We start from the raw sequence: 23,217 nt of genomic DNA, 5'->3' as shown, positions 1-23,217 counted from the left end.
ATCATAAAATTCGATTGGTGCACATAAAAGTAAATGTTGCGACGAACAAGAGGTTCGACAGCCTTAATTAGAGTAGATGACCGATCATTAACTGAAATCCAAATAAAACTGTTATTAAATCAAGTTTAACAAAACTTGGACCTTCTCATTCAACACCTTAAACCTAGTTATAGTGTTAATTTACTAATAAAACAATTTATTTTCAATGTTGTCTATTGTCTTGACGATTTTTCTTTAAATTGACGGCTTTTGTTGAAATTAATTTTAGACTCTGGTGTTTACTCTATTAATCTTAGCACTCATCAAACCTAAAATGAGTCCAGTGGCTTTCCCTCCTCCAACAGCATAGGTCAGGCATGTCAAACATACGCCTCCGGACTGGATCCGACCTATTGGACAATATAATCCGACCCGCCATTAAAAAAAAAAAAGTGATTTCAATCAAAAGTTACATTTAAAAATAAGTGGTCTACCTGTCCACAAAAGGGCAGTGTTGAGTTTGGATAGCATGGTGAGTTGGTTCAAGTGTAAAACTGCATTCACTTAACTCTTAAAATGGACCGGTTAACACATTCAATGCCAAACATATAACATTTCCCATTGTTTATGAATAAATGTGTTCAGAGAGGATCCCCTCTGTTCCGTGTTTACCGGGAGACTGGTAGGTTACTAGAATAGTGTCAATAATAAAGCGTAATACTAAAAAACAAAGTTACAAATTTGGAGTTGGCATCCTTTGACCGATCCGGCCCGCCTCAGAACAGAAAGTTTGGATCCGGGCCCTGAGAAAAACTGAGTTTGACATCCCTGACATAGGTACTACACATGACTTGGAGATAAGAGATGGGTCTGACCGTGTTAATGCTCTTGTGGGGATACAGGCAGGTCTCGCCAGTGGTGAAGTTACAGAAGACCTTAAAGGAGTCCCTGGCGCATCCCTGGTTGGGGTCGATCCAGTATTCGCCTGTTTTTTTTCCAGAGGTACATGGCATGAGTCAGGTCTTCACTACATGATCATGATCCCTCAACCCTACCGTCTTGGAGCTCGGGCTGGCTGAGGCGAAGGTCCTGGCATGTTCTGGCCGGACTGTCCCGAGTTCCCATGGGGAAGCGCATAGTCTCGATCTCCTGCCGTAGCGAGTCGAGGGAGCCGAAGATCTCCTCCATACCGTCGCCGGCCATCATGAACTCGGCGCCGGTGGCGTCTGAGGCGGGCATGTCCGGGTCGGACTCGGGGAGAAGTCGGCTGGCGTCGATGGAGCGTTTGGATTTGGGGCTTCTCTGGATGGGGAGCGGCTGAATGACCTCGCCAGGGGGGCCCTGATGGAGAAGACCGATGAAAAGTCAGGTTGAACTCCAACCCTTGAAAGGAGACAAGTTACATACAGGAAGTCCTGGTGGTCCTGCAACACCCTTTTCTCCTTTGGAGCCGGATCCTCCCTGAAGATGAGCAGATGAGAGAAGATTCGGGTGGACTCGAGGCAACTTCAGCTTTTGCTCAACAACATGAAGGTAAAATACTTACAGATGCACCCTTGGCTCCTTTGACTCCTTGAGGACCCTGAACCAAACAGCAGTGTTAGAAAATAGCAGAAGATAAGGGCCTTAGCCAGTGATGGAAATAACGCAGTTGCGTAACAGCGTTATTTTTTTTCAGTAGCGGGGTTATCTATCACCGTTACCATTACTGACGCTCAAAAGCGCTGCTAAAAGTTTTATGTGTTAAAGCAGTGTTTTTCAACCGGGGCACACTATTGTGCCGTGAGACCTTGTCTAATGTGCCGCAGGAATTTTCCCAATTTTACTTTTCCAAAATATCAGGCCATTATTCAGTATTTTTGCAATCTTCACACGAGGAACTATAATAGTCATCCATATCAGTAGGTGGCAGTAGATTTTTATATCTTATCTTTTTATATAATAATTATGAGGTAGCACAGTACATCGAATAACTTAATTTGTTTAACAAAGGGGTTTAAAGATTGCACTGTAAAAAATAAATGTAAATAAAGCACATCATTCGTTTTTATTTTAAGTATTATTTTCTTCTTTTTATATACTAATTATCTGCTTATGAGGTAGTACAGTGAAATATATGACATAACTTCATTTTCAAACATTTTCGATGGACGGTGTGCCTCTGAACCTTTTTTTTATAAATATAAGTGTACCTTGGTTCAAAAAGGCTTGAAAAACACTGTGTTAAGGCACGTACTCGTGCGTTTTGAACGTACATTTTCGTGCTTCTTTAAGTATGTATGTGTGCATGCTTACGGACGTTTTCGTGCATTTTTTTACGCCTGTTTAGGTCGAGTCAAGTCATGTTTATTTGTGACGCCCTTAATCACAAAGTGTCTCAAAGGGCTGCACACACCACAGATTATTGCAAACCACAAACTATTATGACACCATCCCCTGATCTAAACCCTACATGAGGTCAAGGAAAAACTCAAAACCTCAGCATGAGGAAATTCAGAAACCTTGAGAAGGGGTCGTGTAAAGTAGGGAGTTTTCATCTACTTCTAAAGTTTCGTTTTAGTCATCGCCCGCCCTCCGAGTACAAAGTGAGGAAGTACTGAAAAAAATCCAGCGTAACTGTAAAAAAACAATTACGCACCAAAGCTTTTTCTTTGAATATTAGATATTTCCAACTAGTCTGGTTTTTGATTTCTCTGCCAGTCCAGCACAAAACACGACTGATATTTTTTTTCCTGGGAGAGGCAACCAAGCGTCTTTCTTCCGGGTGGGAATATTTTGAACCAATATTACTTTTGTTTTAGAATGCATGGGCATTGCCTCAAAGGTAAAACAATGATTCAATGCCGATATATTATTGAAAAATGTTTTAAAATCGCAGAAAGCAGGGAATACATGAACTATCATTTAAATGTGCGCTGATCGAGAAATATGTATTTATTTCATATAACATGAAGCTCATCTAGAGGGAGCTGACAAGATTGTCCTCCCTCTTGCTGCTAAGGGTACCCCAAACAAACAAATAGTGCACTACACAATACAGCGACTAATGGTCAAATACATCCTAATTGTTATCATATTGTTTACGATTTATTTTTGCTGCACTTCAAGTGTAGGATAAGTCTGTTACTGGTGCGGTACAAGTTTCTATAACACAACAACCTGTCTGTTCTTCTCCACTGACTCGAATACTGCTCAGAAATGTAAAATTCTGATTTTTGAAGTAACGGAAATAGTTACTTTACTGGTTAACTAGTTACTTTTACTATAGAGCAAGTCAGTCTCTAACTTATTTACTTTTTGGAAGAATTAGTGGGTAATTACTTTTTAAAGTAACGTGCCCAACACTGCTCCCTCTTGTGGCAGTCTTTAAGTGATCCCTTCAGTTATTCCAAATCTGCATTGCTCAATCAAAGAAGGTTCTCACAAGATTTAACCATCTAAGCGTTAAGGAACACTCACAGGAGGACCAGGAGGACCAGCAGGGCCAACGGGTCCGGTACTACCAGGCATTCCCTGAAATCAGGACCAGAATAATCAGAACCATCTTCAACGTGATCTGCAAATTGCCCTGGCCGGACTTACATTCTCTCCCTTGGGTCCACCAGATCCATGAGGTCCAGGCAGACCTCTGTCTCCTTTTTCTCCCTGCTCTCCTGGAGGTCCAATAAGGCCAATGAGACCAGGATGTCCCTTCTCTCCTTTGGCACCTGTGTCTCCTCGTAGACCCAGCAAACCAGGTGGTCCCTGGAGAAGAGACATTGTGGAAGATTTGAAATGAGCTTGTAAAATTGCAGAGTGATGATTTTTTTCAGAGAAAAAGAACGTTGGGGTCTCACAATAGGTCCAGGGGGTCCCTTTGCTCCAGCTGGGCCAGGAGATCCTTGCTCACCCTAAAAAGAGAAACACATTTTTCTATGGACCCAATTGCACACACCGAAAAAGCGCAAAAGCGTAAAATTCCATCTTTCACTGACCACTGATCCCGGGAGACCTCGCAGACCCTCAGTTCCTGGTTTTCCTGGTTGTCCTTGGGGACCGACAGGACCAGTTTTTCCTGGTGGGCCGAGGGCTCCTGTATCGCCCTGGAATAAGAGGACAAACGCCATCAATGTGTATTTTTTAAACGCGCAAAAGTGATGTTTTAGTAGCTACATGTTCACTGTGTTCTGCACATGGCCGCTCCAAATTTTGCACATTAATAAATAGTTGTATATTTTTACATATCATTCATTGTAAGATATCAACATGGCCTCATGTAATGTTCACAAAATGTTTACTCCTTAATAGCAAGTTGTACTAATGATTGGAGCTTTAGACTGATGGCTAAGCTAGGCTAGACTGCACTAGACTAGGTTAATTTTTGTTTTGCCTAATTTTAATGTTGAGTTCATTTTTAAAATGAAAACAAAACAAAATCTAAATGAGAGAACTGCAGACAGACCTTGGTGCCCTTCTCTCCTTGCCGTCCCTCAGGTCCTCTTGTTCCAGCAGGACCCTGGAAATAAAGCGAAAGATATTTATGTCAACTGTCAAAGTCTGTTATGCTTGCTGTAAGTGGTGATCTTACCCTCTTTCCTGTAGGGCCTGGAGGTCCGTTCTCTCCTGGGGGGCCAGGAGATCCCTGCATAAAGAGTAAATTATTGGCGTCAATAATATAGTTGGATTGGATTCACGTGACTAAATTAGTTAAGCTTACAGATTCTCCTTGTTCCCCATTTTCTCCTTGCTCTCCTTTGGCGCCATCCTGACCCTGAGAAGAGCAAAAACAGACATGTTGGGATTTAATTTACAAGGAAAATAATCCACACAAGACTTTCTGGATGTCAAACCAAAGGGATACTCACTCTGGGTCCAACCTCACCAGGGGGACCAGGATCACCAGGGAAGCCAACTGGCCCCTTAAAAAGGTCAAACGTCAGAGAGTGAAACAGAGCAAAAAACAGGATGCAGTTAGAGGACTGATTCATACAGGGTTTCCTTTAGGACCGTCATCCCCAGGTCGTCCTCGTCCTCCAGCAGAACCAGCGGTTCCAGGCTGTCCGGCCTCTCCTTTCTCTCCACGCTCACCTCGAGGACCCTGATAAGAGATGCATTACCATGAGTTAACTTTTTTACTTTCGCTTGTCTAATTTTAATAGCTCACCTTCTTTCCTGGTTCTCCTCCAATACCAGGTGGTCCAGACTCACCAGGCTCTCCCTGTGGGACACAAAATTAAATATGAGTTGACAGAAAACTTTGTGTTCATAGCACCCAAATGGAATAGAAACCTATGTGTACCTTCTCTCCAATAGGTCCAGGATTACCCAAACCTCCAGGAGGACCTTGAGGACCCTTGAAATCACACAGGTTTCAGTTTGGCATCAATAATGTCAATGGAAAACCTTATGGTCATTATCTGAAAACTCACATCTGCGCCGTTGGGTCCAGCAGGACCGCGGGGTCCTGGGGGGCCAGGAGGTCCCTGTGGACATGCACATGTTTGGTTGTTCAGGGTGATTACATAAATGTTGCTTTAACTGCAGTCTTCATACTAACCAGAGGTCCAACGTCTCCATTCTCTCCTTTCTCACCTGGTGGTCCTGGCAGTCCCTGAGGGTCAAAGTTGAAAAATGTTTTCAGCTGCTTGACTTCCAAAGATCACAACATAGCAGTATTGTTTTTGACTAACCTGCAATCCGATGGGTCCGGGTGCACCTGGGAATCCTCGGGATCCTTCGTCACCTTTGGCACCAAAAGGCCCCTGTTGGCCCCTTGGTCCGAGTTCTCCATCAGCACCCTGCATACCAGAGGAGAAAAACCCCATGATGCTTTCCTCTACTGCGGAGGAGGATACCAAGAAAAAATTAGGTACTCACGGCAGGACCAGGTTGGCCAACGGGACCCATTGGGCCCGGCGGACCAGGAGGTCCCTAGAAAAAAAACGTATGTAAGCATCAGTTTTCCTTTTCTACATTCTCTTACAGTAAAAATATGTATGTTGCTCTCACATGCTCTCCTTTTCCACCCTTGGCTCCCTTCTGTCCAGGTTCTCCCACTTCACCCTACAAAGACAAGAAGTCAGGAAAAGGAATAATATTAAGAGTACACTGAAAATAAATAGTTTTCAAACCACACTGACCTTGTCACCATCCTCCCCAGGTCCTCCTGGAGTTCCAGCTGGGCCCGGAAGACCCACTGGACCCTGAACACCATCTCGACCAGCAGGTCCGATTGGGCCTTTCTCCCCCTGAGTTTCAGCAACAACGGCAGCACATTAAATCCACACTTAAAGGATCATAAACTCGGCGGATTCAACAAACACGTACAGGAACTCCCTTCTCCCCAGCGTTACCAGGGGGCCCTTGTGGGCCTGGTCTTCCAGGGGGTCCAACAGGTCCGGCAGTGCCAGCAGGACCTCTCTCACCGGGAGATCCCTATAAATGTTGCATGATTTAACAGACCATAGGTTAACAATATTAAACTGATTCCAAGCAGCAAGTATGTATATTATAGGGTTCTGGTGCCAATTGTTTACATACAGCAGGTCCAGGAGGTCCAGCAGGTCCTTCGCTTCCCTTTAGTCCTCCACCACCCTGGACAAAAACACAAGAGTTTGAGAAGGGCAGGCAGGCAGGCAATAATCCGTAGTAGTGTGGCCCATTAGGTACTCACAGGGGTACCAGGTAGTCCTCTCTCTCCAGGGAAGCCTCTCAGTCCAGGGGGTCCATCTTTACCTGGACCTCCTGGGGGGCCTGGGTCTCCCTTTGTGCCTTCTTTGCCTGAGGGGCCAGAAAGTCCCTGTTCTCCAGGTGGGCCCGGTGGGCCGGGATGGCCACGCTCGCCCAAAGGACCAGTCTCTCCAGATGGACCCTTGTGAGGAATCGTGGTTGAGAAACAAAGACTAGATGCTACAAATTGACAATTCCTGCCCACTTATGATTCAATTCACCTGAGGTCCAACGACTCCCGGAGGTCCTGGCGGACCCACTTTTCCTTGGAAGCCCTGGAAAAAAAAGAGATCCAGTGACTTTTTCCCCCCCAAGGGCTTAAATTTTCCTTACACAAAACATCTAACTTACAACTTCTCCTCTCTGTCCAGGGTGTCCAGGCAGTCCATCCTTTCCTGGTGGTCCCTGTGAAAAAACAATGGAAAACAATGAAAGACAATCCCTGAATATAGTAAGCCTCACATCAGACTCCAACAATCACACTTACCGGAGGTCCTTTTGGGCCAGGGAAACCATTGGCTCCCTGAGGTCCGGGCAGTCCCTATGAACAGCAAAGCAGTATTACCAAGATGATCTAAAAGATGGACAAATGCCAATCTGTGCTGGACAAAATAACCTACCCTCTCTCCAAGTGGACCAGGGGGCCCGTCACTTCCTGACGTTCCCTGTTGAGCGATGACAAAATAATATATTGAGAAATAAATAATGGCTAGTGTTGATCTCTATAAGATAGGGACTCCTGACCAGCGCTCCCTCTAAGCTGCGCGCGTGCGCAATTGCGCACTGCTCGCACATTCTCAGCGCACAAGAAAATCTAGCCAGCGCACTTAAATGAGGGCTCAAAATTACTAATTAAGAAGCAAGTCAAAGTTACAGTGCATGAAGGTAAAAATACACGGGTTCCCCTGACGTTGTGTCCTAAATGCGGTATTTTGAAGTCAAGTCGAAGTAGAACGAAGTTTAGTAAAGTTAGTAGAGTTTGTCGAGAACCGGCTTCTTCGGTTCGGCTCACTAAGAGGAACCGGCTCTTTCGGATCCTAAACGGCTGTTCAGGTTGTTTTTGCTTCTTTAATCCCAACATGACCAAATATTATGTAAAATTATGCACAAAATGACTTAAAGGAAGTGGGGAATAGAACAAAAAAGAAAAAAATACCAAAATGAAAAGGTAGTGAAAAGCTGAGAAAAAAAGAAACAAAAGGAAGAGAAAAAAAGAAGGAAAAATTTAGAAAAAAGCCAGAAAAATGAAAAGAAAGAAATGTAGGAAAAAAGTAAATAGAGAACCAAAATTAAAAAGTAACAGCTCTGAAAAAATAAACACAAAGAGATTTTTTTTTTAAGGAATTTTTAAAAAAGTAGAAAAAAAACACGGAAAAAAGAAAAAAGTTTGTGTTGCATTCAAATAATTTACCATTATATCAAGTGAATCTTGTTGCCAACATTGTACTTCCACTAAAAAAATGTGATTAAGTACAGTTCTGTATCCTACAACCGACTAAATAAGCCCCCCAAAATTTTAATATTATGCGACAAAATATATCAGGAAATAAAAAGAAATGGATATCTTGTGAAAGAACTGTAAGAACAAACGACGTTTGTAGGCCGTACAACCTTTGCAATAGTACATGAGTCAATTCATTCAAAAGAGAAAAATAATTTTGCATTGCCGGAAACTCAGCAAAATGTAACTTGATGTCAAGTTTTGGACATGTTTGATAATTAATGATCTGGGATTATGGTTGCTCACTGTTGTTTCAAGCGTTGCTCACCGACTCTGTGTGAACGCTCAGACCCGTGGAAAATTAGAGGGAACATTGCTCCTGACTGTCCAGGAAATGTTTCTGTCTAATAACTAACCTTGGCGCCCGACTTTCCAGTGGCACCTCGTGGTCCTCGCTGCCCTCTGGGACCCTGATGGACAAAGACAACGAAATGAAGGAGAAAAAAAAGAAACATAGAAAACTGTGAGGAGGGATGACTTTACCGTTGGTCCTCTTTGTCCTCTTGGTCCAGCTTTGCCAGCCAGACCCTGAAAGACAGAACAACATACTCACAAAATGGTTAAAAAAAAGAAAAAAATGACATTCCTTCAGATGTCTGACACTCCTTACCCTTGTTCCCTTCTCCCCATTTGAGCCAGGGAATCCTGGGAATCCTAGAGATCCCTGCATGATAACAAAAAGGTTATAAAAAAGTAACTACCACCTTCAACTTGGTGTCCTTACCTTAGGTCCTTGTCTTCCAGGGTAGCCAGGCAGTCCAGGAACACCAAGCTTGCCCTGATACCAGAGTACTCATTTTAATGCCCGATTGGACAACTCAATCAAAGATTCACAAAGGTTACTATCACTTGTGCTTTGAGTAAATTCTACACAAAGATAAATTATCCCCTGATGAAACTCATACCTTCTCTCCAATGAGGCCGAGAGGACCAAGTTCACCAGGGGGACCAACTCGTCCCTTAGGACCCTCTGGGCCATCTTCTCCTCTGGGGCCTGACACGCCAATCTCACCCTGGCACAAGGAGAGTAGATGCATTACAACGAATAAGAAGAAATGAAGATACACACCTGATTGGGTGGGTAAAGATCACTAGTTTCAAGTTACCCTCTCTCCTTTGACGCCAAAGTCTCCTTTAATTCCAGGGAAGCCATCTTCTCCCTAAAGACATCAAAAAGGATATTCATTCAAACGTGTTGCTTGTATGTGACAAGCACAGTTCTCCTAAAGAGATGATCGCGTACCTTCTCCCCCTTGTGACCCTTCAGTCCTCGAATTCCTTGTTCCCCCTGCGAGCACAGCCCAGTAGAAAAATTAAGGAACCGTATACTTAAAACATGGAAGACCTAAAGCCTGGCGATTTCACTGACCTTGATGCCACGAGGACCAGGATAGCCAATAGCTCCCTGGGGACCGTTGGGTCCCTACAGACAAGTACAGGATATTAATTCAATCAGTTGGCTATGTAGATGTTTGTGTGATGGGTTTGCCAATTCAGTGCCACATACCTGGTTTCCTTTAGTGCCAGGAGGACCCTCTTTTCCTGGATGACCCTGAAAGGAAATCAAATTGTTTTTTATGCACTATTAAGGTCAAAATACATCAGCACAAACCAAAAATATGAACTCACAGGAGGGCCGTCAGCACCGGGCATTCCTGGCAGACCTGGTTTTCCAGTAGGGCCCTAAAGAAAATTACAATCATCATGATTATACCGTGTATGTTTTAAGATAAAAATAAAAACAGCTGGCCAGACACAATAAACGGTTGTAGGATTACTAGGATCTCAAATGGCAAATCAAGAACTATTGTTTAGAAAGTTCACTTGTCTAATAGTCAAATTCAAGTTTTACTTTCTCTCCTGGCGCTCCCATGGCTCCCTGGGGTCCTGGCATTCCCTGTGGCAAATACAAACATATTCACGATTCACATGTTTTTACTGGAAATAAAAAAGTAAGGTGGTTCAGTGGCTTACCTGAGTTCCTGATGTGCCTTGTTGACCTGGAGGTCCAGGCTCTCCTTGAGGACCCTAACCATAAAAATAGTAAAGCGCGTCAAATTAACTCATGATTGATTTTGAAAGAAATAAAATGAAGAGATGACCGGATACTAACCAGGTTGCCCTTGGGACCGACGGGCCCATCATTTCCTCGAACGCCCTAAGAGAAGAAGAAATGCATGATGAGCTAGGCGTTAAAACTGTTATTGTAATATAACAAATAACCCTACTGACTTACAGGAGGTCCAGGAATTCCTGGAGGACCTTTGGGACCAAGCAAGCCGCGAGGACCCTAAAAGGAAAGAGTGTACAAAACAACGCTGAAAGAATCTCCAAACACTTGCGTGTGCACTGAGAGCACCACAAATTACAGTCTCCAAAACAGATTTGCACTTAGTAGATGCTGATCTATTTTCATTTATTAAAATGGATGCCACTGAAAACCATGAGAATACTTACAGTTTCACCGGGGAGACCTCTGGGTCCAACCTCGCCATCGTCACCCTTAGGACACCCAGATAAAAAACGGAGAAAATGACATACGTTGTTTTAACTTGACCCAAATTTAAATTGCTGTGTCGCTCTACCCGCTCGCCATCTTCTCCTTGAGGTCCTGGGGGTCCCAATGATCCAGTGTCTCCCTATTGGTAAAATAAATTATTATTTCAAGAATATCAAAATGTGTAATCTGTGCGGTATGCAAATTTAACACTCACTCTGTGTCCTTTGTCGCCTGGCAAACCAGGAAGACCGTCAAAGCCGCGGTCACCCTGATAAGGAATCCAAGATGTTAGTGATCAGATGGATTTTTAAAAATTATGGTAATGTTCAAATTGTTACCTTTGTGCCAGGTTCTCCAGGCATTCCACGAGCTCCATCAGCTCCGGCGCGACCCTGTTGGAGATTGGATGTTAGGACTGGAGCTAAGTCAGATAACTTTCTTACATACTCACTCTCCGTCCTGCTTTGCCGGGTGGTCCCATCATACCTTGCGAACCTCTTGGCCCCTGATGAATTCACAAATTAGTTTCAGCCTGCCATTCTTGAAACATCAGATTTACAGCTTAATTAACTGTGCTTACCTGAGGACCAGGATCTCCACTTTCCCCCTTAAGACCTGTACTTCCGGGATTTCCCTAAATGAAAAAACAAAAACAAAACTTACAATAGACTATGTGGTGGCATCCATAAAATGAAGGTTAGGGCTCATACCAGCGGTCCTGGACGTCCAGTGAAACCCATTGGTCCAGGAGGTCCTTTCAGAGCCATCTAGAGTTGAAAGATTGTTATGAATGACAACAACTAATTATATGCTATTAAATCATATCCTTGACACTCAATAAGGAATGACTTCTCCATGCGGCAAGACCAACCCTAGCTTGAGACAAGATGGCGGCTGCTTGGGCCTCCTGAGCAGACACGACGGGACCCTTATCTCCACCACTTTGGCCGAATCGGAACTGTAATAGTCAAAGGGAAAATACAATTGGTAAATGAGCGGTTTACCCCATTGTTTGCTATTGGAAAAACATATTCGTAAAGCCTGTGCAGGTGACTCACAGGTAGCATCACAGAGGAACCGGGTGGTCCGGGAACTCCGTCAGCACCGGGCAGACCCGCCTTGCCGGAAGGTCCCTAAGACATGGAGCAAAGCGTATTAGCCGGGTGCACAGTGAAACATTCAGCTTTCATCAATGCCGATACTCACTCTCTCACCGGGATCACCAACAGATCCAGGAGGGCCAGAACTACCAGGTGGTCCAGTGGGACCCTAAGAAAAGTAGAGAAGCATGGTGACTTGGAGATAAGCCCTTTCTTAGGCGGAATATGTTAGTTAAGACAGTATAAGACTAGGCACTATTTTAGATTAGACCAACTTCTTCCGCGTAATGCTGAAAAATAATCCACAACTGTGTATTCAATCTTTCTGATATCTAGTAAATAGTTAAACAAGAGTACTGTATATAATCTCTTGGTTCCAATTTCTAGTATAGCAAGGATTTCAAATAAATCAACCAGGCTTATGTTCAGGCCAAACACGACAAATACAAAGTAAGATCATGAACTCACAGCGGGTCCTTCAGGTCCGGGAGGTCCTTCAATCAGCATGCCCTGTAAAGAAGGTTCTCATTGTAGATTAAAAAAAATCTAATTTGGATCTAAATGTTCTATTTTACTGGATGGTGGGTCCACTCACAGGTTCGAGCACGGCGGGCTCTCCTTTTTCACCCTTCTGTCCTCTGTAGGCCGACTGAGGACAAAAACACAGGCGTGGCCAAATGTACGCGGTCAATATACAAGTAGTAGGTCTTCACTAAACCAACTACAGCTTAACAGAAGACAGAAGTCAAGCAAGTGAACACTGGCTTCTTGAACAAAACCTGCGAGTTCTGGGAAAGGGACCTCTGTTCCTGCACCGACCGTACGCTTCAACTTAGCGACATAAAAAGCATAACCGTTCTTTGGAATGGCTTTTTATGCACCACAGACATATTTCAACCAGCATTGTGAAGATGAAGGATTGCCATCGTCATCTGCATTTGCATTTTTATCTTCGGATTGCACCTTCTGACCAGCTGCTGGGGCCTGCAAGGACTTCTTTGCTGGCCTAAAAAATATCTGAATCATATAATATTAATTATGGTGTGTTTTAATAATAATTTTCTGTCAGCTTCCTTTCATTGCTTTCCCCTCTGGTTGCGCTGCATCTAGATGTGAGCTTTTATATTTTATGTCTGAGCTCTGGAGGCCCTGACACATAGAATAAGTGACAATCAAGCTGTTGGTTTGGCCAGTTAGATTCCGAGTCGTGAAACGTCACCGGTTTCAAAAACTTTGATTGGCTAGGGGCGGTAACAAAAGTATCATAACAAAAACGTAAAGAAAATACAGTAATGTATACCTCAAAACGAATAAAAACGTATGCCAGAAATATGACAAAACATGCTCGACTTTCAGCATTCAATGGCAATAGTTATAAACGTCTTGATTGAAGTGAAACACACGGATGATCTTAACGACAAAGCAATTGAAAGGGAAAAAAGGGGGTATGGATTTGTGCACAAATAAAAGGGATTTTCTATGAGTAAAATGTGACTAGGGTCCATAAAATTACAATTTGATGAGGTTATTATCGATCCTTTTTCATACGTGGGGCGGCGGTAGCTGCAGTTAATGTTGTAGAGCCATAAAATAGTTATTGAGAATTGGATTGAGTCAACCTACTGAAGACCTAGGTGTAATATTGATAGCATGTCACTGCTTTTGGCATTTCGGTGAAACTGCTTCGTACACACAATGCATTTGGCGTGACAAATCCTGCCAATCAGATGGTTGAAATGATCCTTTCTTGAAGCAAAACCACTTACCTCTGCGTCGTCTATCCTGGCGGACAGGGCGGGGCCAAAGTCGCCTTCCGCCTCTCGGGTTTCGGGCATGGGCTCGCCATAATCCCGATAGGAATAGTCGTATTCCTTCGCACCCACGTCTCCGGTCACGTATTCCTCGGTGAAGCGATCCTCACCGGCTGCATCAGTCTGGGCGGGATAGACCTCCTCCCCCGCCAGGGCCGTATCCACCTGCGACTGCTTCCAGGGAGGTTCCCAGGGAAGAGGAACCGAGAGTGATGTGAAGGAGAAGTGAAGGAGGAGTTGTGTTTTCCAGGATGAAAGGTGAGTGACAGAATGGAGTGAAAAAGAAGCATTGGGAAAATAATAAGTCTTACCTTGTAGAATGAGACGCACAAACACAAAAGAGTCATTTTCGCTTAGTTGTCTTCGGAGCTTAGAATGTCTCCAACCAGAGGTGGGTAGAGTAGCCGAAAATTGGACTCAATTAAAAGTACTGATACTTTACAATAATATGACACAAGTAGGGCAGCACGGCGGCGCAATGGTTAGCCCGTGTGCGGCACAGTTCTGAGGTCATGAGATCCAGCCTTCCAGTGCGGAGTTTGCATGTTCTCCCCGTGCTCGCGTGGGATTCCTCCGGGCACTCCGGTTTCCTCCCACAGTCCAAAAACATGCATGTCAGGTTAACTGGCCACTCCGAATTGTCCCTAAGTGTGAATGAGCGAGTGAGTTGTCTGTCTGTGTGTGCCCTGTGACTGGAAACATCCAAATAATTTCGTAAAAGTAAAAAGGTACTTAGTGAAAAACTACTCAAATACTGAGTAACTGTAGCAGCGTCAAATCTAAATAAAATAAACACAGACTAAATAAATGCGCCTTAGCAGAGACGGACAGATGCGTAGTTACATGGAGGTTTTTTTTTTAAGTATCAGTTTTAAAGTAACGGAGTAAAAGTACAGTTTCTTTAAAGATCTACTCAAGTAAAAAGTATAGTGATTTAAAAACACTCCCAGAAGTACAAAATGTCCCATAACTTACTCAAGTAAATGTAAATGAGTAAATGTAACTCGTTGCTACCCACCTCTGTCTGACAGAGCATTCTTCCTCTTATCTAACAATGGAACGCTCCAAAACACAACTGAGGAAAACACTTACCCTCCAATAGGATTCAGGCAGAACCATTATCTCATTTGAACACAATCAAACATCCCTGTGAAACTTAAGCTCTGGTGTAAAAATTCGAAACCCAGTTGAGTATGTCGCATGAAAACCGATGGACTAAGTTAATGACCACAGCGAGCGAACTGCAAGAGACACACGCCAACGGCGTAGATGTTCTCCAGTTCGAGGAGAGCTTCAGCCAAACACCAAAAGCGCCACATTCGATTCCCGTTTTGTCGCAAGACATTTGCCCCATCCCGAAACGGGATAGCGGACAAATCAAGTCTTGGTGTTAAGAAAAAGGGGATATCGTGTTACGCTTGAATGTGGAGCTTGGTCCTTGGACGGGAGGTTCCTCCTTAAGTGGTTTTGTCTAGCAGTGGCAACACCGACAAAACTGCTGTGAGGTGTGAGTCGTGTAGTAGAAGGGATGAGGTTAAACTGCGAAATTGGGGTTACCTCTGCACCTCTGGTTGCTTGATGCACTCATAACATGTTGGAGTCAAAAACAAGAGTCTTATCGACGACCACACCAGCAAAAAAGTTGATTGGATCATGTATTTAGTGTCATCAGTGTTACCGTTTTTAATGTCCTGCCAAACAATCCCATTTTAATAGGAAAATCTGTCCATTACTCAGTTCTACCTACCAAGAGGGGCAGTCCTTTGATTGCTACACAATGGATTACAATGTTTATGTTGAATTATTCAACGCTCTTTTGCTCGTGAGACAATTTGTTATAGTTTATGATCATGCATTAAAACTTTTAAGTAATGCAGTCACAGTTTTACACCTAGAACTGCCCACAATTGGTATTTTTTCCCTATCTATGGGTCAAACATTAGCATTTACTTTCAAACTGCACTTTTACTGTCCTATGATGAACACCAGGGTTGGGTAGGGTTACTTTAACTTGATTACTTTCAATTACTTTTGGATTACTCCAATACCAAATATGCTAATAAAAGACAAAAGAAACTAAATATGAATAAAATGACTAAATTTTGTGCAGGCTTGGAGAGTAACGGAATACATGGAACGGCAAAAATTATGTTGGCAAGCTGTTTGGATTTATTTTCATTTTGTTTCTGTCGCATTTTATGTTAGTTTTGCCGGAGATCAAAGAGATCAAAGCCAGGAGAGAAAGCTTACCACGTGTTGTGAGTCATAATTTTATTCATATTTAGTTTCTTTTGTCTTTTAATAGCATATTTGGTATTGGAGTAATCCAAAAGTAATTGAAAGTAATCCAGTTAAAGTAACCCTACCCAACCCTGATGAACACACTTAACAGGTCACGATTATCTAACTTATAAATTCCGTTGTTGTCGATGTTTGAGATTTCCTACCCTTAAGTGATCTGTCGATCTTTAGTACTATGCACACTATATTCTGGAACCCTTCTTGTTGTGTAAATATGCCAAAAGGGTGAGTTTCGCTTCAAGTTTGCTGTAATCACAAGTAATGCTGTGTCAGTTTGTGTTATTTAGTATTTTATGCTAGTATGTTCAACTAGGTTAATTATATGTACGATTTGTTTATTTTAGGTTTGTAATCCTTTTAGGTTTGTTACAATGCAGGAGTTTTTCTTATACCCTTATTGTTGTGTGGAAATGCTAAAAAGGTGAGTTTCTTTTTATCTTGGCTGTCATCATAATTGATGTTAGTTTGTGTTGTTAGGCATGTTTCGCTAGTATGCCATTAAGGTTAATTTTATGTATGATTTGTTCATCTTGTGTCTGTTATAAGTGGGTTGCCCAAGACACACCACATGAAGTGGCGCCCCTGGTGGTTAAGCGATTCGTGAAGCGTGATTGTACATTACAAAATGCAGGACTTAAGACCCAAATAAAAATCTGCGGTAAAGTAATTTTACAAAAATGGAACGGCAAAGTAGCGAGAGCCCGCTATTTTTTAGGGGTAACCTAACGCGGCAAAGTCACATGGTTCGCGTGGTCGTTGGTGTGTGTTACCTGCGTGGGGTTCTCTTCTTGCCCGATCACCTCGCCCTCAGGCTCTGTCAGCGTCTCCTCATAGAAATAATCGCCCTCTGCAGGGGTGTTGTCAGCCTCGGAATATTCAGTGTCTACGTCCTGATTTGCCGAGTAGGCAGAAAAGGGGGAGCAGGGAGGAAGTAAGCAGATTTGACCGGAAGAGCGAAGGTTAGTCCAAAGTCTGCCTGCCAGTGATGATGAGTTTTAAGAAGAGAACACAACTGCATTGTGGTTGTCTCGCCGGCAACTCATATCACTATCATCTCGGAAAAGAAATGTCAGCAGCTCTGTCGACTATAAACGTGGGAGGTTTAGGGAGCCGAGCGAGTCGCCGGTGACATTTCTTTTTGCCGTATCGCAGGACAACGTCGACGGGGTTTGTTTGCGGGCGCTGGCCCTAGGAAAACCGACAGTCATCCCAGTAGAAGGAAACAACCACACGGATGCTTGAGATGCTCAGGACCAGAAAAAAACGCCCCGTGAAGAGGAAAGCAGCCTCACAGAAAACATCTCTCTTGATTCATTCCATAGAATGAATGGAGTCGAGATTGCCGGAACTTTATGTGAGGGTGCTTCGTTCTTTCACAAAGTAGGGAAAGAGCGTGTTGGGGAAAAAGGCAAAAGTAGAACATGATAGAAGGAACTGATGTGTTGCGGGGAGTCGTTCCAATTCTGGCTAGTGTGTATCACCAACTCAAGCCACATTCATATGACTGGCGTGCCAATGCTTTTCCGACACGAGGTAAGAAGGAAATCGCACAGTGAGCCATGCTTCACCATGCGCCGTTGGTTCATATCATATGGACAAGCTGGCCACAAAACGAAGAGCATATGATATATGAAGAGTAAGGCCAAGCATTTCTAAGGTCAGGCTGTCTATCACAGAAGCTGAAAGAAGCCGATATCTTGGCGGGACATTCCGACCCAAAACAGAGTCGTACCTGTTGGTAACCGGTGTCGAATTTCTTGGCCGGAACTCCGGTGCCACTCAACGCGGTCTTGTCAAAGGGTGGGAAGGGTTTGTGCAGGGACTTGATGTTGCTGTCCAGCACAGCCTTAGACTTTGTGGGCCTCGGGGGAGTGGGCCGGACGGGAGCTGAGGTGGTTTGGACTTTCTTCATGACGATGGACTTCTCCACCACGGCGTTCATGGCTTTGCCGACCGTAGGCTTGACGAGGGGTACTTTGGAGACTGACGTTTTCACTTTGCTTTCTGACTTGACTTGAGCAGTTGTAGACACCTTTGTGGGCTCGGCTTTCGCCGCTTTTGTGGCCTTTGGCGCTTTAGTGGCTTCTACTTTGGATGCGGATGTCGCGGCACTCATGGTAGTCTTCTCGGATTTGACAACAGTCTTCGTTCTTGTTGTTCTTGATTCCGTTTTTGCGCCTTTCTTTTCGACCACAGTGACTTTGCTGCTGCTAGTAGCTTTAACCTCACTACTGGCTTTGCTGTCGGTTTTTCCGTTCACTTTGACTTTGACTTCTTTCACTTCTATTGTTGTTTTCCCATTAGCCTTCGACGCGGCTTTACCGTTTCCGGCTTTCTTCTCGGCGGAGGACTTTCCGTTTCCGCCGACCTTCTTGTCAAGCACCACCTTTTCGCTACCTTTGACCTCGGTTGAGAACTTAGCAGTTTTCACCACAAGAGATTTTCCACTGGCCTTCTTTTCAGAAACTACTTTAGCGGTCTTAGGCCCGGCAGTAGATGTCTTCACCTTTGCAGCCGATGTAGTCTTGATCTTAGACAAGAAGACAGCGGTGGCAGTTGGCTTGGCAGTGGCCTTAGCAGTAGGTTTGGCGGTGAGTTTGGATTTAGCCGAGGAAGTCTTGATAGCTTTGCCAGGGAGAGGAGGCTTGACTATTTTGAAAGTGCCACCCTTCAATGGTTTGGCTGGCATTGGCTTTGCTTTGACAGGGGCAGCTTTAGTAGGGGAAACCTTACCCGTCGCTTTCTAAAATCCAGGTTTATGTTTCAGTTTATTGTGTGTGAGCGAGGTGGCAAAGACATACAGATGAGAAGCATATGAGTAGGGTTGGGAGGGGATCAGAAGGGGAGAGAAAGACAAGAGTGGCTGTGTTGAAAAACAATGACATAAAGATGGCAAAGGTCTTGGATGATTTACTGAGACTGCACAGGCATTACTGGATACAGAGTCTTTGGTTATTTTGAACCAATCCGGAACATATAGGATATTGAATTTTCTATCGACCCCAGTGACTGATCTCTCCAGTAATGCCATTCTCATGAAACAACGAAGCGGCGTCGTTTATAACCGAGCCGGTTGTTGTAAGGTGGGATGGTGGGCTTGGCTTTTAAGGGCCAAAAAATCACATGTAATAGGAAAAAAAACATATTATTGAGAGATCAATAATAATTAAAAAAAAGAGGCAAGTCAATGGAACTCCATAAGTATTTCTGTTTTGTCTGGTCAGTTAAAGCCAAGCCCACTTCCACCACAGCAACAACCCAGCCATGTGGACACATTAACACACATGACATGTAAATAACCCCCAAAAAAGGCAGCAATGTTAAATTGAGACGAGGTAGTGGTGAGATGCAATGCGCCTATTTCTATCCTCTTCATATTTGGGGTAATAGCGGTGGTCCTTTTCCTCATCAAAGGACTAGTAGGTCAGAAGGGTGATGAGGGATAAAAGAATGCGGGTAAGTAGAAAAATAAAGAACAGCAGAATTTTTCCAGTATTTTTCATAGCGGAGCCAATTTGAAAAGAGGTGAGCATTTAAAAAAAAACCTCACAGATTACTAAGGGAATAAACTGTCTCTTACATGGGTTGGGAACCTTTTTGACATTATTTTTTTGGGGTTGATAAGAGTTTTAAAACAAGGTGCAAGCAGAGTTCTTTTGTAAAAATGTTCCAAAAAACTGCAGAACAAAACGTTCCCTGCTGTATTTCCATTCAGCACAGTGAGAGAAACAGGAACGTCCCATGTGTGCGAAGATTCGCCCTCCCTTACTGTTCACCCAATCAAATTTATCCATTCCTACCACTTACCCGATCAAATTAGTCTGCGTGCGCTTTTGGGTGTTTGCAGTTTGTTATGTGGGTTTTTATCATAAATTGTCTTAACAGTGAAGATACGTTTTTTTATGAGCCTCTGTATAAAGGATTCCCTGGCGTTGAGCAGCCAAAGCGGGGTCTGTTGTTGTGACACCTTGACTGTAAACTATAGGTAAAACTGTGTCCTTTAAAAACTGGACAGAACCAATAGTAATAGCAGCGCTGCTTTGGCTATGCATGCGCAAAACTCGACATTGCTTAGAACACTACACAGGGCGTTAGCACATCATATTCTCTGTGATGTAATGTGCAAAAGGGGCATCTGGTTAGCTGCTACTCTTGCACTATTTGCACTATTGTATAATACTATACATAGCCATAATTATTTTGTATATTATTAGTACTTCAATACTCCAACTCAATACAACATTTTATTTATATCTGTACATTCAAGGAAACTGTGCGGGTCAGACGTATCGACATTTCGTTCTGTATACACGTGTACTAGAATGACAATAAAGTATATCTGAATCTGAATCTGAATGTAGCATTTTATCTCTGAGCCAGATGCACTCATGAAAAGAGCCATATCTGGCTTGCGAGCCATAGGTTTCCAACCCCTGGTCAATTCTTAATTTCCTCATGATCTGGAAGGAAATAAGGGAAATGAGGAGCAGGGGAATGCCCCACAACCAAGAAAGGATGCATTGGCCATTTTTATTAAAAATACGAACTATATCGTCCCCAAATAACAAAAGAACGCCCCCCTTTGAGTACAGTAGGTTCATGCTCGACCATCCCAAAGGTGCGAAAGGTGAAAAGGAACGAGACAAATAGGTGAGGAGTGTAAAATGTGTAGAAGGGGGTTTCAAAGAAGTTCACTTTGATGACTCATCAAAACCATCAGAACCTGTGTTTCTGAGGATTTGACTTGGACTCTCACGTTTGAGGTTTTGTTCCAAATATGCAAGAGGAGGACCTTTCGGTTTGTTCATATTCTCTGTGATGTAATGTGCAAAAGGTGAATAAGGGTAACGTCTTTTTTTTGTTTCTGGAGGGTTTGTCTCATAAGTCAGGGGTGTCAAACTTTTTTCATCGTGGGGGCCACATGGTAGGAAAACTCTCTCGGGGTTGGAACTAGTAAGTTACAGAGAGAACGAGAACAAGAAGAGAACAAGATTAAAAGAAAATAAAAGATAGAAAGAAAATAGTAAAGAGGGAAAGACACAATGAACAGGAGAAAAAGAGAGAACAGAGAAAGTGTGTGTGAGAGAGAGAAGAGAAAAAAGAGTGCAAAAGAGAGAAAAAGACAGAATGAAAAAGAGAGAAATAGAGAAAATCCAGAGTGAGAAAGAAAGGAAGAAAGAAAAAGATAAAAAGGGATAGCTTGAAAGATAAAAAGAGAAAGATAAATAGTGAAAGAGAGAATAAGAGAGAGAAAAGGGGAGAAAGTAATAGAGCTCCAGTTGCTTTGTGAGTGGTGCCTGGCCTTATCAACATCAAGTGGACATATTTCAAACGGCAGTTTTTTCTCTTGTGCCTCTCTGGGTGTTGTCTTGCGGGCCGTGTTTTGCATACGGTCCAGTGAAAAACAACCATCAATTAATTGTCTTTGCGGGCCAAATTTCAAGATTGTTTAAGGTAAAGCCTTAAAGCACAAGTGTCAAGCTCATGGTCTACGGGTCAAATGTGGCCCTCCACACTATTTTATGAGGCTCAAGAGAGCTTAACATGTCTGGTCGTATAAAATAAACTGGTCGAAAATGTGCTTTGACCGAACCTACATTTCCTAAATGATCCTAAACATTTCTAAACATTTTTAGTTCTTTTGTTATACAGTGATGCATCTACATACATCTTTAATTTATTCCTTGATGGTGCTCGTATCTAGAACTGCTCGTATCTTGAGCGAATTTTCCCGAAACCAATTAATTTGTTCTCTGCCTCTCAAAACTATACAAGTAACCCTTAATAGCAATAAAACACATTCAAATAGTAATTGGACAGTAAATAAGAAAATAAGCACTAATACAAAAAAGACAAAAAAAAAAGAAAGCTCTGATTTCTAGTGGTTACGTCTGGAAATTCTCATAACTTGGATTTTCTATGGAATGTTGGGCAAAATCTTTGCTCGAAAGACCTCTCATGTCTCAAACATTTCTTACAGCTCGAGTAGCTTGTATGTAGAGGTATCACTGTATACATGTGTGGTGACATTTTTTTCAATGCAACTTTCATGTTTGTGACTTGAATAATTAATCAGGGTTTGTACACCTTTTTTTATAGCTACATTCAAGCACTTTTTAAGGACTTTTAAATCCTATATTGCTTTTTTTCCCAGAAGAAATCCAACGCAGATCAAAAGAACGAGAGGCTTAACCCTATTTTCAAATCCAACCTTATTTTGGAACCCTAAAATCCATTTAAAACCCTAACATGGAACTCAAACCCTAAATCCTAGCCCAAACCCTGTTTCAAAGCGTAACCCTAGCTCTTAACCTATTCTGGAGCCCTACATTCAGTTTAGAACCCCAACGTGCAGATCAAACACTAGTTCCTAACCCTAAACATACGTACACCAAACTAGCTGTTAACCTTAGCCCCAACCCCATTTCAGAACCCGAAATTCAGTTTAATACCCTAAAAGGGGCCTAACCCTTAGTTTCTAACACTAGCTCCAATCCAAATTTGGAACCATAAAATAAGTTTAAAACCCTTATGTTAAGTGCAAACCCTAGCTCCCAACCCTAGCTCGAAACCTAACCTAACAAACATGACAAGAAATTCAAGCACACCCAAAATTCGAGTACTTTCCAAACCCCGGAAACACAACATTAAAATTCAAGCATTTTCAAGGGCTTCTAGCACCCATACGAACCCTGATTAATAAATTCAGATATACTGTACATAAAGGGGTAGTTACATTTATTTTACGGGCTATAGATTCTATTTAGCTACATTTATAAGTTACATCAGGCCCTTTGAGAGCAGCCCCTCGGTGAAAATGAGTTTGACACCCCTGCCTTAAAGTGTGAGGACTTCAAGGAGACAAACCAATATGTGAAAAATTAAGGAGAAAATGAGCCTGATGGATCAAATCGATTTCATTTTTGGTGGCCTGCAGCCAACTTCTGCCGATAAGAACTCGCTCCGGTTCTTGAAGCTAACGAAATTGATCTCGTTGTTCTTCAATCGGTTTCGTGCAAAACATCTGAGCCAGCATGGGAGACTTATTAGTTTTTGCTACTCACAAATGTGTTGGGGTCTTGGGCCTGCGTCTTTGGCAGGGGGGAGTCACAGTCGGGACTGTAGTGCTCACAGAAGTCGTAGGCTGCCTGAGCGTTGGAGGCGATCAGCAGCTGCTGAATGTCCCCCTGAGTAGAAATACAACCAGGACAAAAATCAGAAAGACAGCGTATTTTCTGCACTATTAGGCACACCAGGTTAAAAGGCGCACCCCCTGAAATAGTCCATTGTCGTATATATTTCACATATAAGGCACAC

General features: G+C 43.0%; 1 protein-coding gene and 1 long non-coding RNA gene across 4 annotated transcripts in view; one reads left to right on the top strand and one right to left on the bottom strand.

Annotated features, from left to right (window-relative positions):
* Nucleotides 1–23,217, bottom strand: part of LOC148371372 (uncharacterized) — a 53,586-nt gene that overhangs the window by 5,179 nt on the left and 25,190 nt on the right. The window contains exons 5-62 of one of the 2 annotated variants that reach the window (XM_088329382.1): nucleotides 22,965–23,087; nucleotides 17,633–18,643; nucleotides 16,671–16,790; nucleotides 13,555–13,773; nucleotides 12,384–12,437; nucleotides 12,257–12,298; nucleotides 11,895–11,957; nucleotides 11,747–11,821; nucleotides 11,560–11,646; nucleotides 11,399–11,455; nucleotides 11,269–11,322; nucleotides 11,140–11,193; nucleotides 11,027–11,080; nucleotides 10,903–10,956; nucleotides 10,774–10,827; nucleotides 10,646–10,690; nucleotides 10,425–10,478; nucleotides 10,302–10,346; nucleotides 10,163–10,216; nucleotides 10,041–10,085; nucleotides 9,818–9,871; nucleotides 9,696–9,740; nucleotides 9,558–9,611; nucleotides 9,432–9,476; nucleotides 9,295–9,348; nucleotides 9,094–9,201; nucleotides 8,913–8,966; nucleotides 8,799–8,852; nucleotides 8,672–8,716; nucleotides 8,545–8,598; nucleotides 7,308–7,352; nucleotides 7,175–7,228; nucleotides 7,039–7,092; nucleotides 6,909–6,962; nucleotides 6,632–6,829; nucleotides 6,499–6,552; nucleotides 6,286–6,393; nucleotides 6,099–6,206; nucleotides 5,968–6,021; nucleotides 5,836–5,889; nucleotides 5,649–5,756; nucleotides 5,516–5,569; nucleotides 5,388–5,441; nucleotides 5,258–5,311; nucleotides 5,123–5,176; nucleotides 4,949–5,056; nucleotides 4,824–4,877; nucleotides 4,676–4,729; nucleotides 4,547–4,600; nucleotides 4,421–4,474; nucleotides 3,954–4,061; nucleotides 3,816–3,869; nucleotides 3,562–3,723; nucleotides 3,439–3,492; nucleotides 1,526–1,561; nucleotides 1,387–1,440; nucleotides 1,035–1,320; nucleotides 855–964 (exon numbers count right to left, since the gene is read on the bottom strand). In XM_088329382.1, coding sequence (XP_088185508.1) covers nucleotides 855–964; nucleotides 1,035–1,320; nucleotides 1,387–1,440; nucleotides 1,526–1,561; nucleotides 3,439–3,492; nucleotides 3,562–3,723; nucleotides 3,816–3,869; nucleotides 3,954–4,061; nucleotides 4,421–4,474; nucleotides 4,547–4,600; nucleotides 4,676–4,729; nucleotides 4,824–4,877; nucleotides 4,949–5,056; nucleotides 5,123–5,176; nucleotides 5,258–5,311; nucleotides 5,388–5,441; nucleotides 5,516–5,569; nucleotides 5,649–5,756; nucleotides 5,836–5,889; nucleotides 5,968–6,021; nucleotides 6,099–6,206; nucleotides 6,286–6,393; nucleotides 6,499–6,552; nucleotides 6,632–6,829; nucleotides 6,909–6,962; nucleotides 7,039–7,092; nucleotides 7,175–7,228; nucleotides 7,308–7,352; nucleotides 8,545–8,598; nucleotides 8,672–8,716; nucleotides 8,799–8,852; nucleotides 8,913–8,966; nucleotides 9,094–9,201; nucleotides 9,295–9,348; nucleotides 9,432–9,476; nucleotides 9,558–9,611; nucleotides 9,696–9,740; nucleotides 9,818–9,871; nucleotides 10,041–10,085; nucleotides 10,163–10,216; nucleotides 10,302–10,346; nucleotides 10,425–10,478; nucleotides 10,646–10,690; nucleotides 10,774–10,827; nucleotides 10,903–10,956; nucleotides 11,027–11,080; nucleotides 11,140–11,193; nucleotides 11,269–11,322; nucleotides 11,399–11,455; nucleotides 11,560–11,646; nucleotides 11,747–11,821; nucleotides 11,895–11,957; nucleotides 12,257–12,298; nucleotides 12,384–12,437; nucleotides 13,555–13,773; nucleotides 16,671–16,790; nucleotides 17,633–18,643; nucleotides 22,965–23,087 — 5,226 coding nt within the window. The remainder of the gene's footprint in view (nucleotides 1–854; nucleotides 965–1,034; nucleotides 1,321–1,386; nucleotides 1,441–1,525; nucleotides 1,562–3,438; nucleotides 3,493–3,561; nucleotides 3,724–3,815; nucleotides 3,870–3,953; nucleotides 4,062–4,420; nucleotides 4,475–4,546; nucleotides 4,601–4,675; nucleotides 4,730–4,823; nucleotides 4,878–4,948; nucleotides 5,057–5,122; nucleotides 5,177–5,257; nucleotides 5,312–5,387; nucleotides 5,442–5,515; nucleotides 5,570–5,648; nucleotides 5,757–5,835; nucleotides 5,890–5,967; nucleotides 6,022–6,098; nucleotides 6,207–6,285; nucleotides 6,394–6,498; nucleotides 6,553–6,631; nucleotides 6,830–6,908; nucleotides 6,963–7,038; nucleotides 7,093–7,174; nucleotides 7,229–7,307; nucleotides 7,353–8,544; nucleotides 8,599–8,671; nucleotides 8,717–8,798; nucleotides 8,853–8,912; nucleotides 8,967–9,093; nucleotides 9,202–9,294; nucleotides 9,349–9,431; nucleotides 9,477–9,557; nucleotides 9,612–9,695; nucleotides 9,741–9,817; nucleotides 9,872–10,040; nucleotides 10,086–10,162; nucleotides 10,217–10,301; nucleotides 10,347–10,424; nucleotides 10,479–10,645; nucleotides 10,691–10,773; nucleotides 10,828–10,902; nucleotides 10,957–11,026; nucleotides 11,081–11,139; nucleotides 11,194–11,268; nucleotides 11,323–11,398; nucleotides 11,456–11,559; nucleotides 11,647–11,746; nucleotides 11,822–11,894; nucleotides 11,958–12,256; nucleotides 12,299–12,383; nucleotides 12,438–13,554; nucleotides 13,774–16,670; nucleotides 16,791–17,632; nucleotides 18,644–22,964; nucleotides 23,088–23,217) is intronic. The other variant, XM_088329383.1, reaches the window with a different exon arrangement.
* Nucleotides 861–10,905, top strand: LOC148371373 (uncharacterized). 2 transcript variants are annotated; one of them, XR_015849804.1, is made up of 5 exons: nucleotides 861–1,512; nucleotides 7,059–7,138; nucleotides 8,933–9,026; nucleotides 9,109–9,265; nucleotides 9,333–10,905. It is a non-coding gene; the product is annotated as an uncharacterized LOC148371373 (long non-coding RNA). The 2 variants fall into 2 exon arrangements; XR_015849803.1 differs by lacking the exon at nucleotides 861–1,512 and having other exon boundaries at nucleotides 6,027–7,138.

Source organism: Urocampus carinirostris, chromosome 2 (genome assembly GCF_059441175.1).
Source record: "Urocampus carinirostris isolate Australia breed hairy pipefish chromosome 2, RoL_Ucar_1.0, whole genome shotgun sequence".
Taxonomy (NCBI): domain Eukaryota; kingdom Metazoa; phylum Chordata; class Actinopteri; order Syngnathiformes; family Syngnathidae; genus Urocampus; species Urocampus carinirostris.
This window is presented reverse-complemented; position numbering and strand designations above follow the sequence as displayed.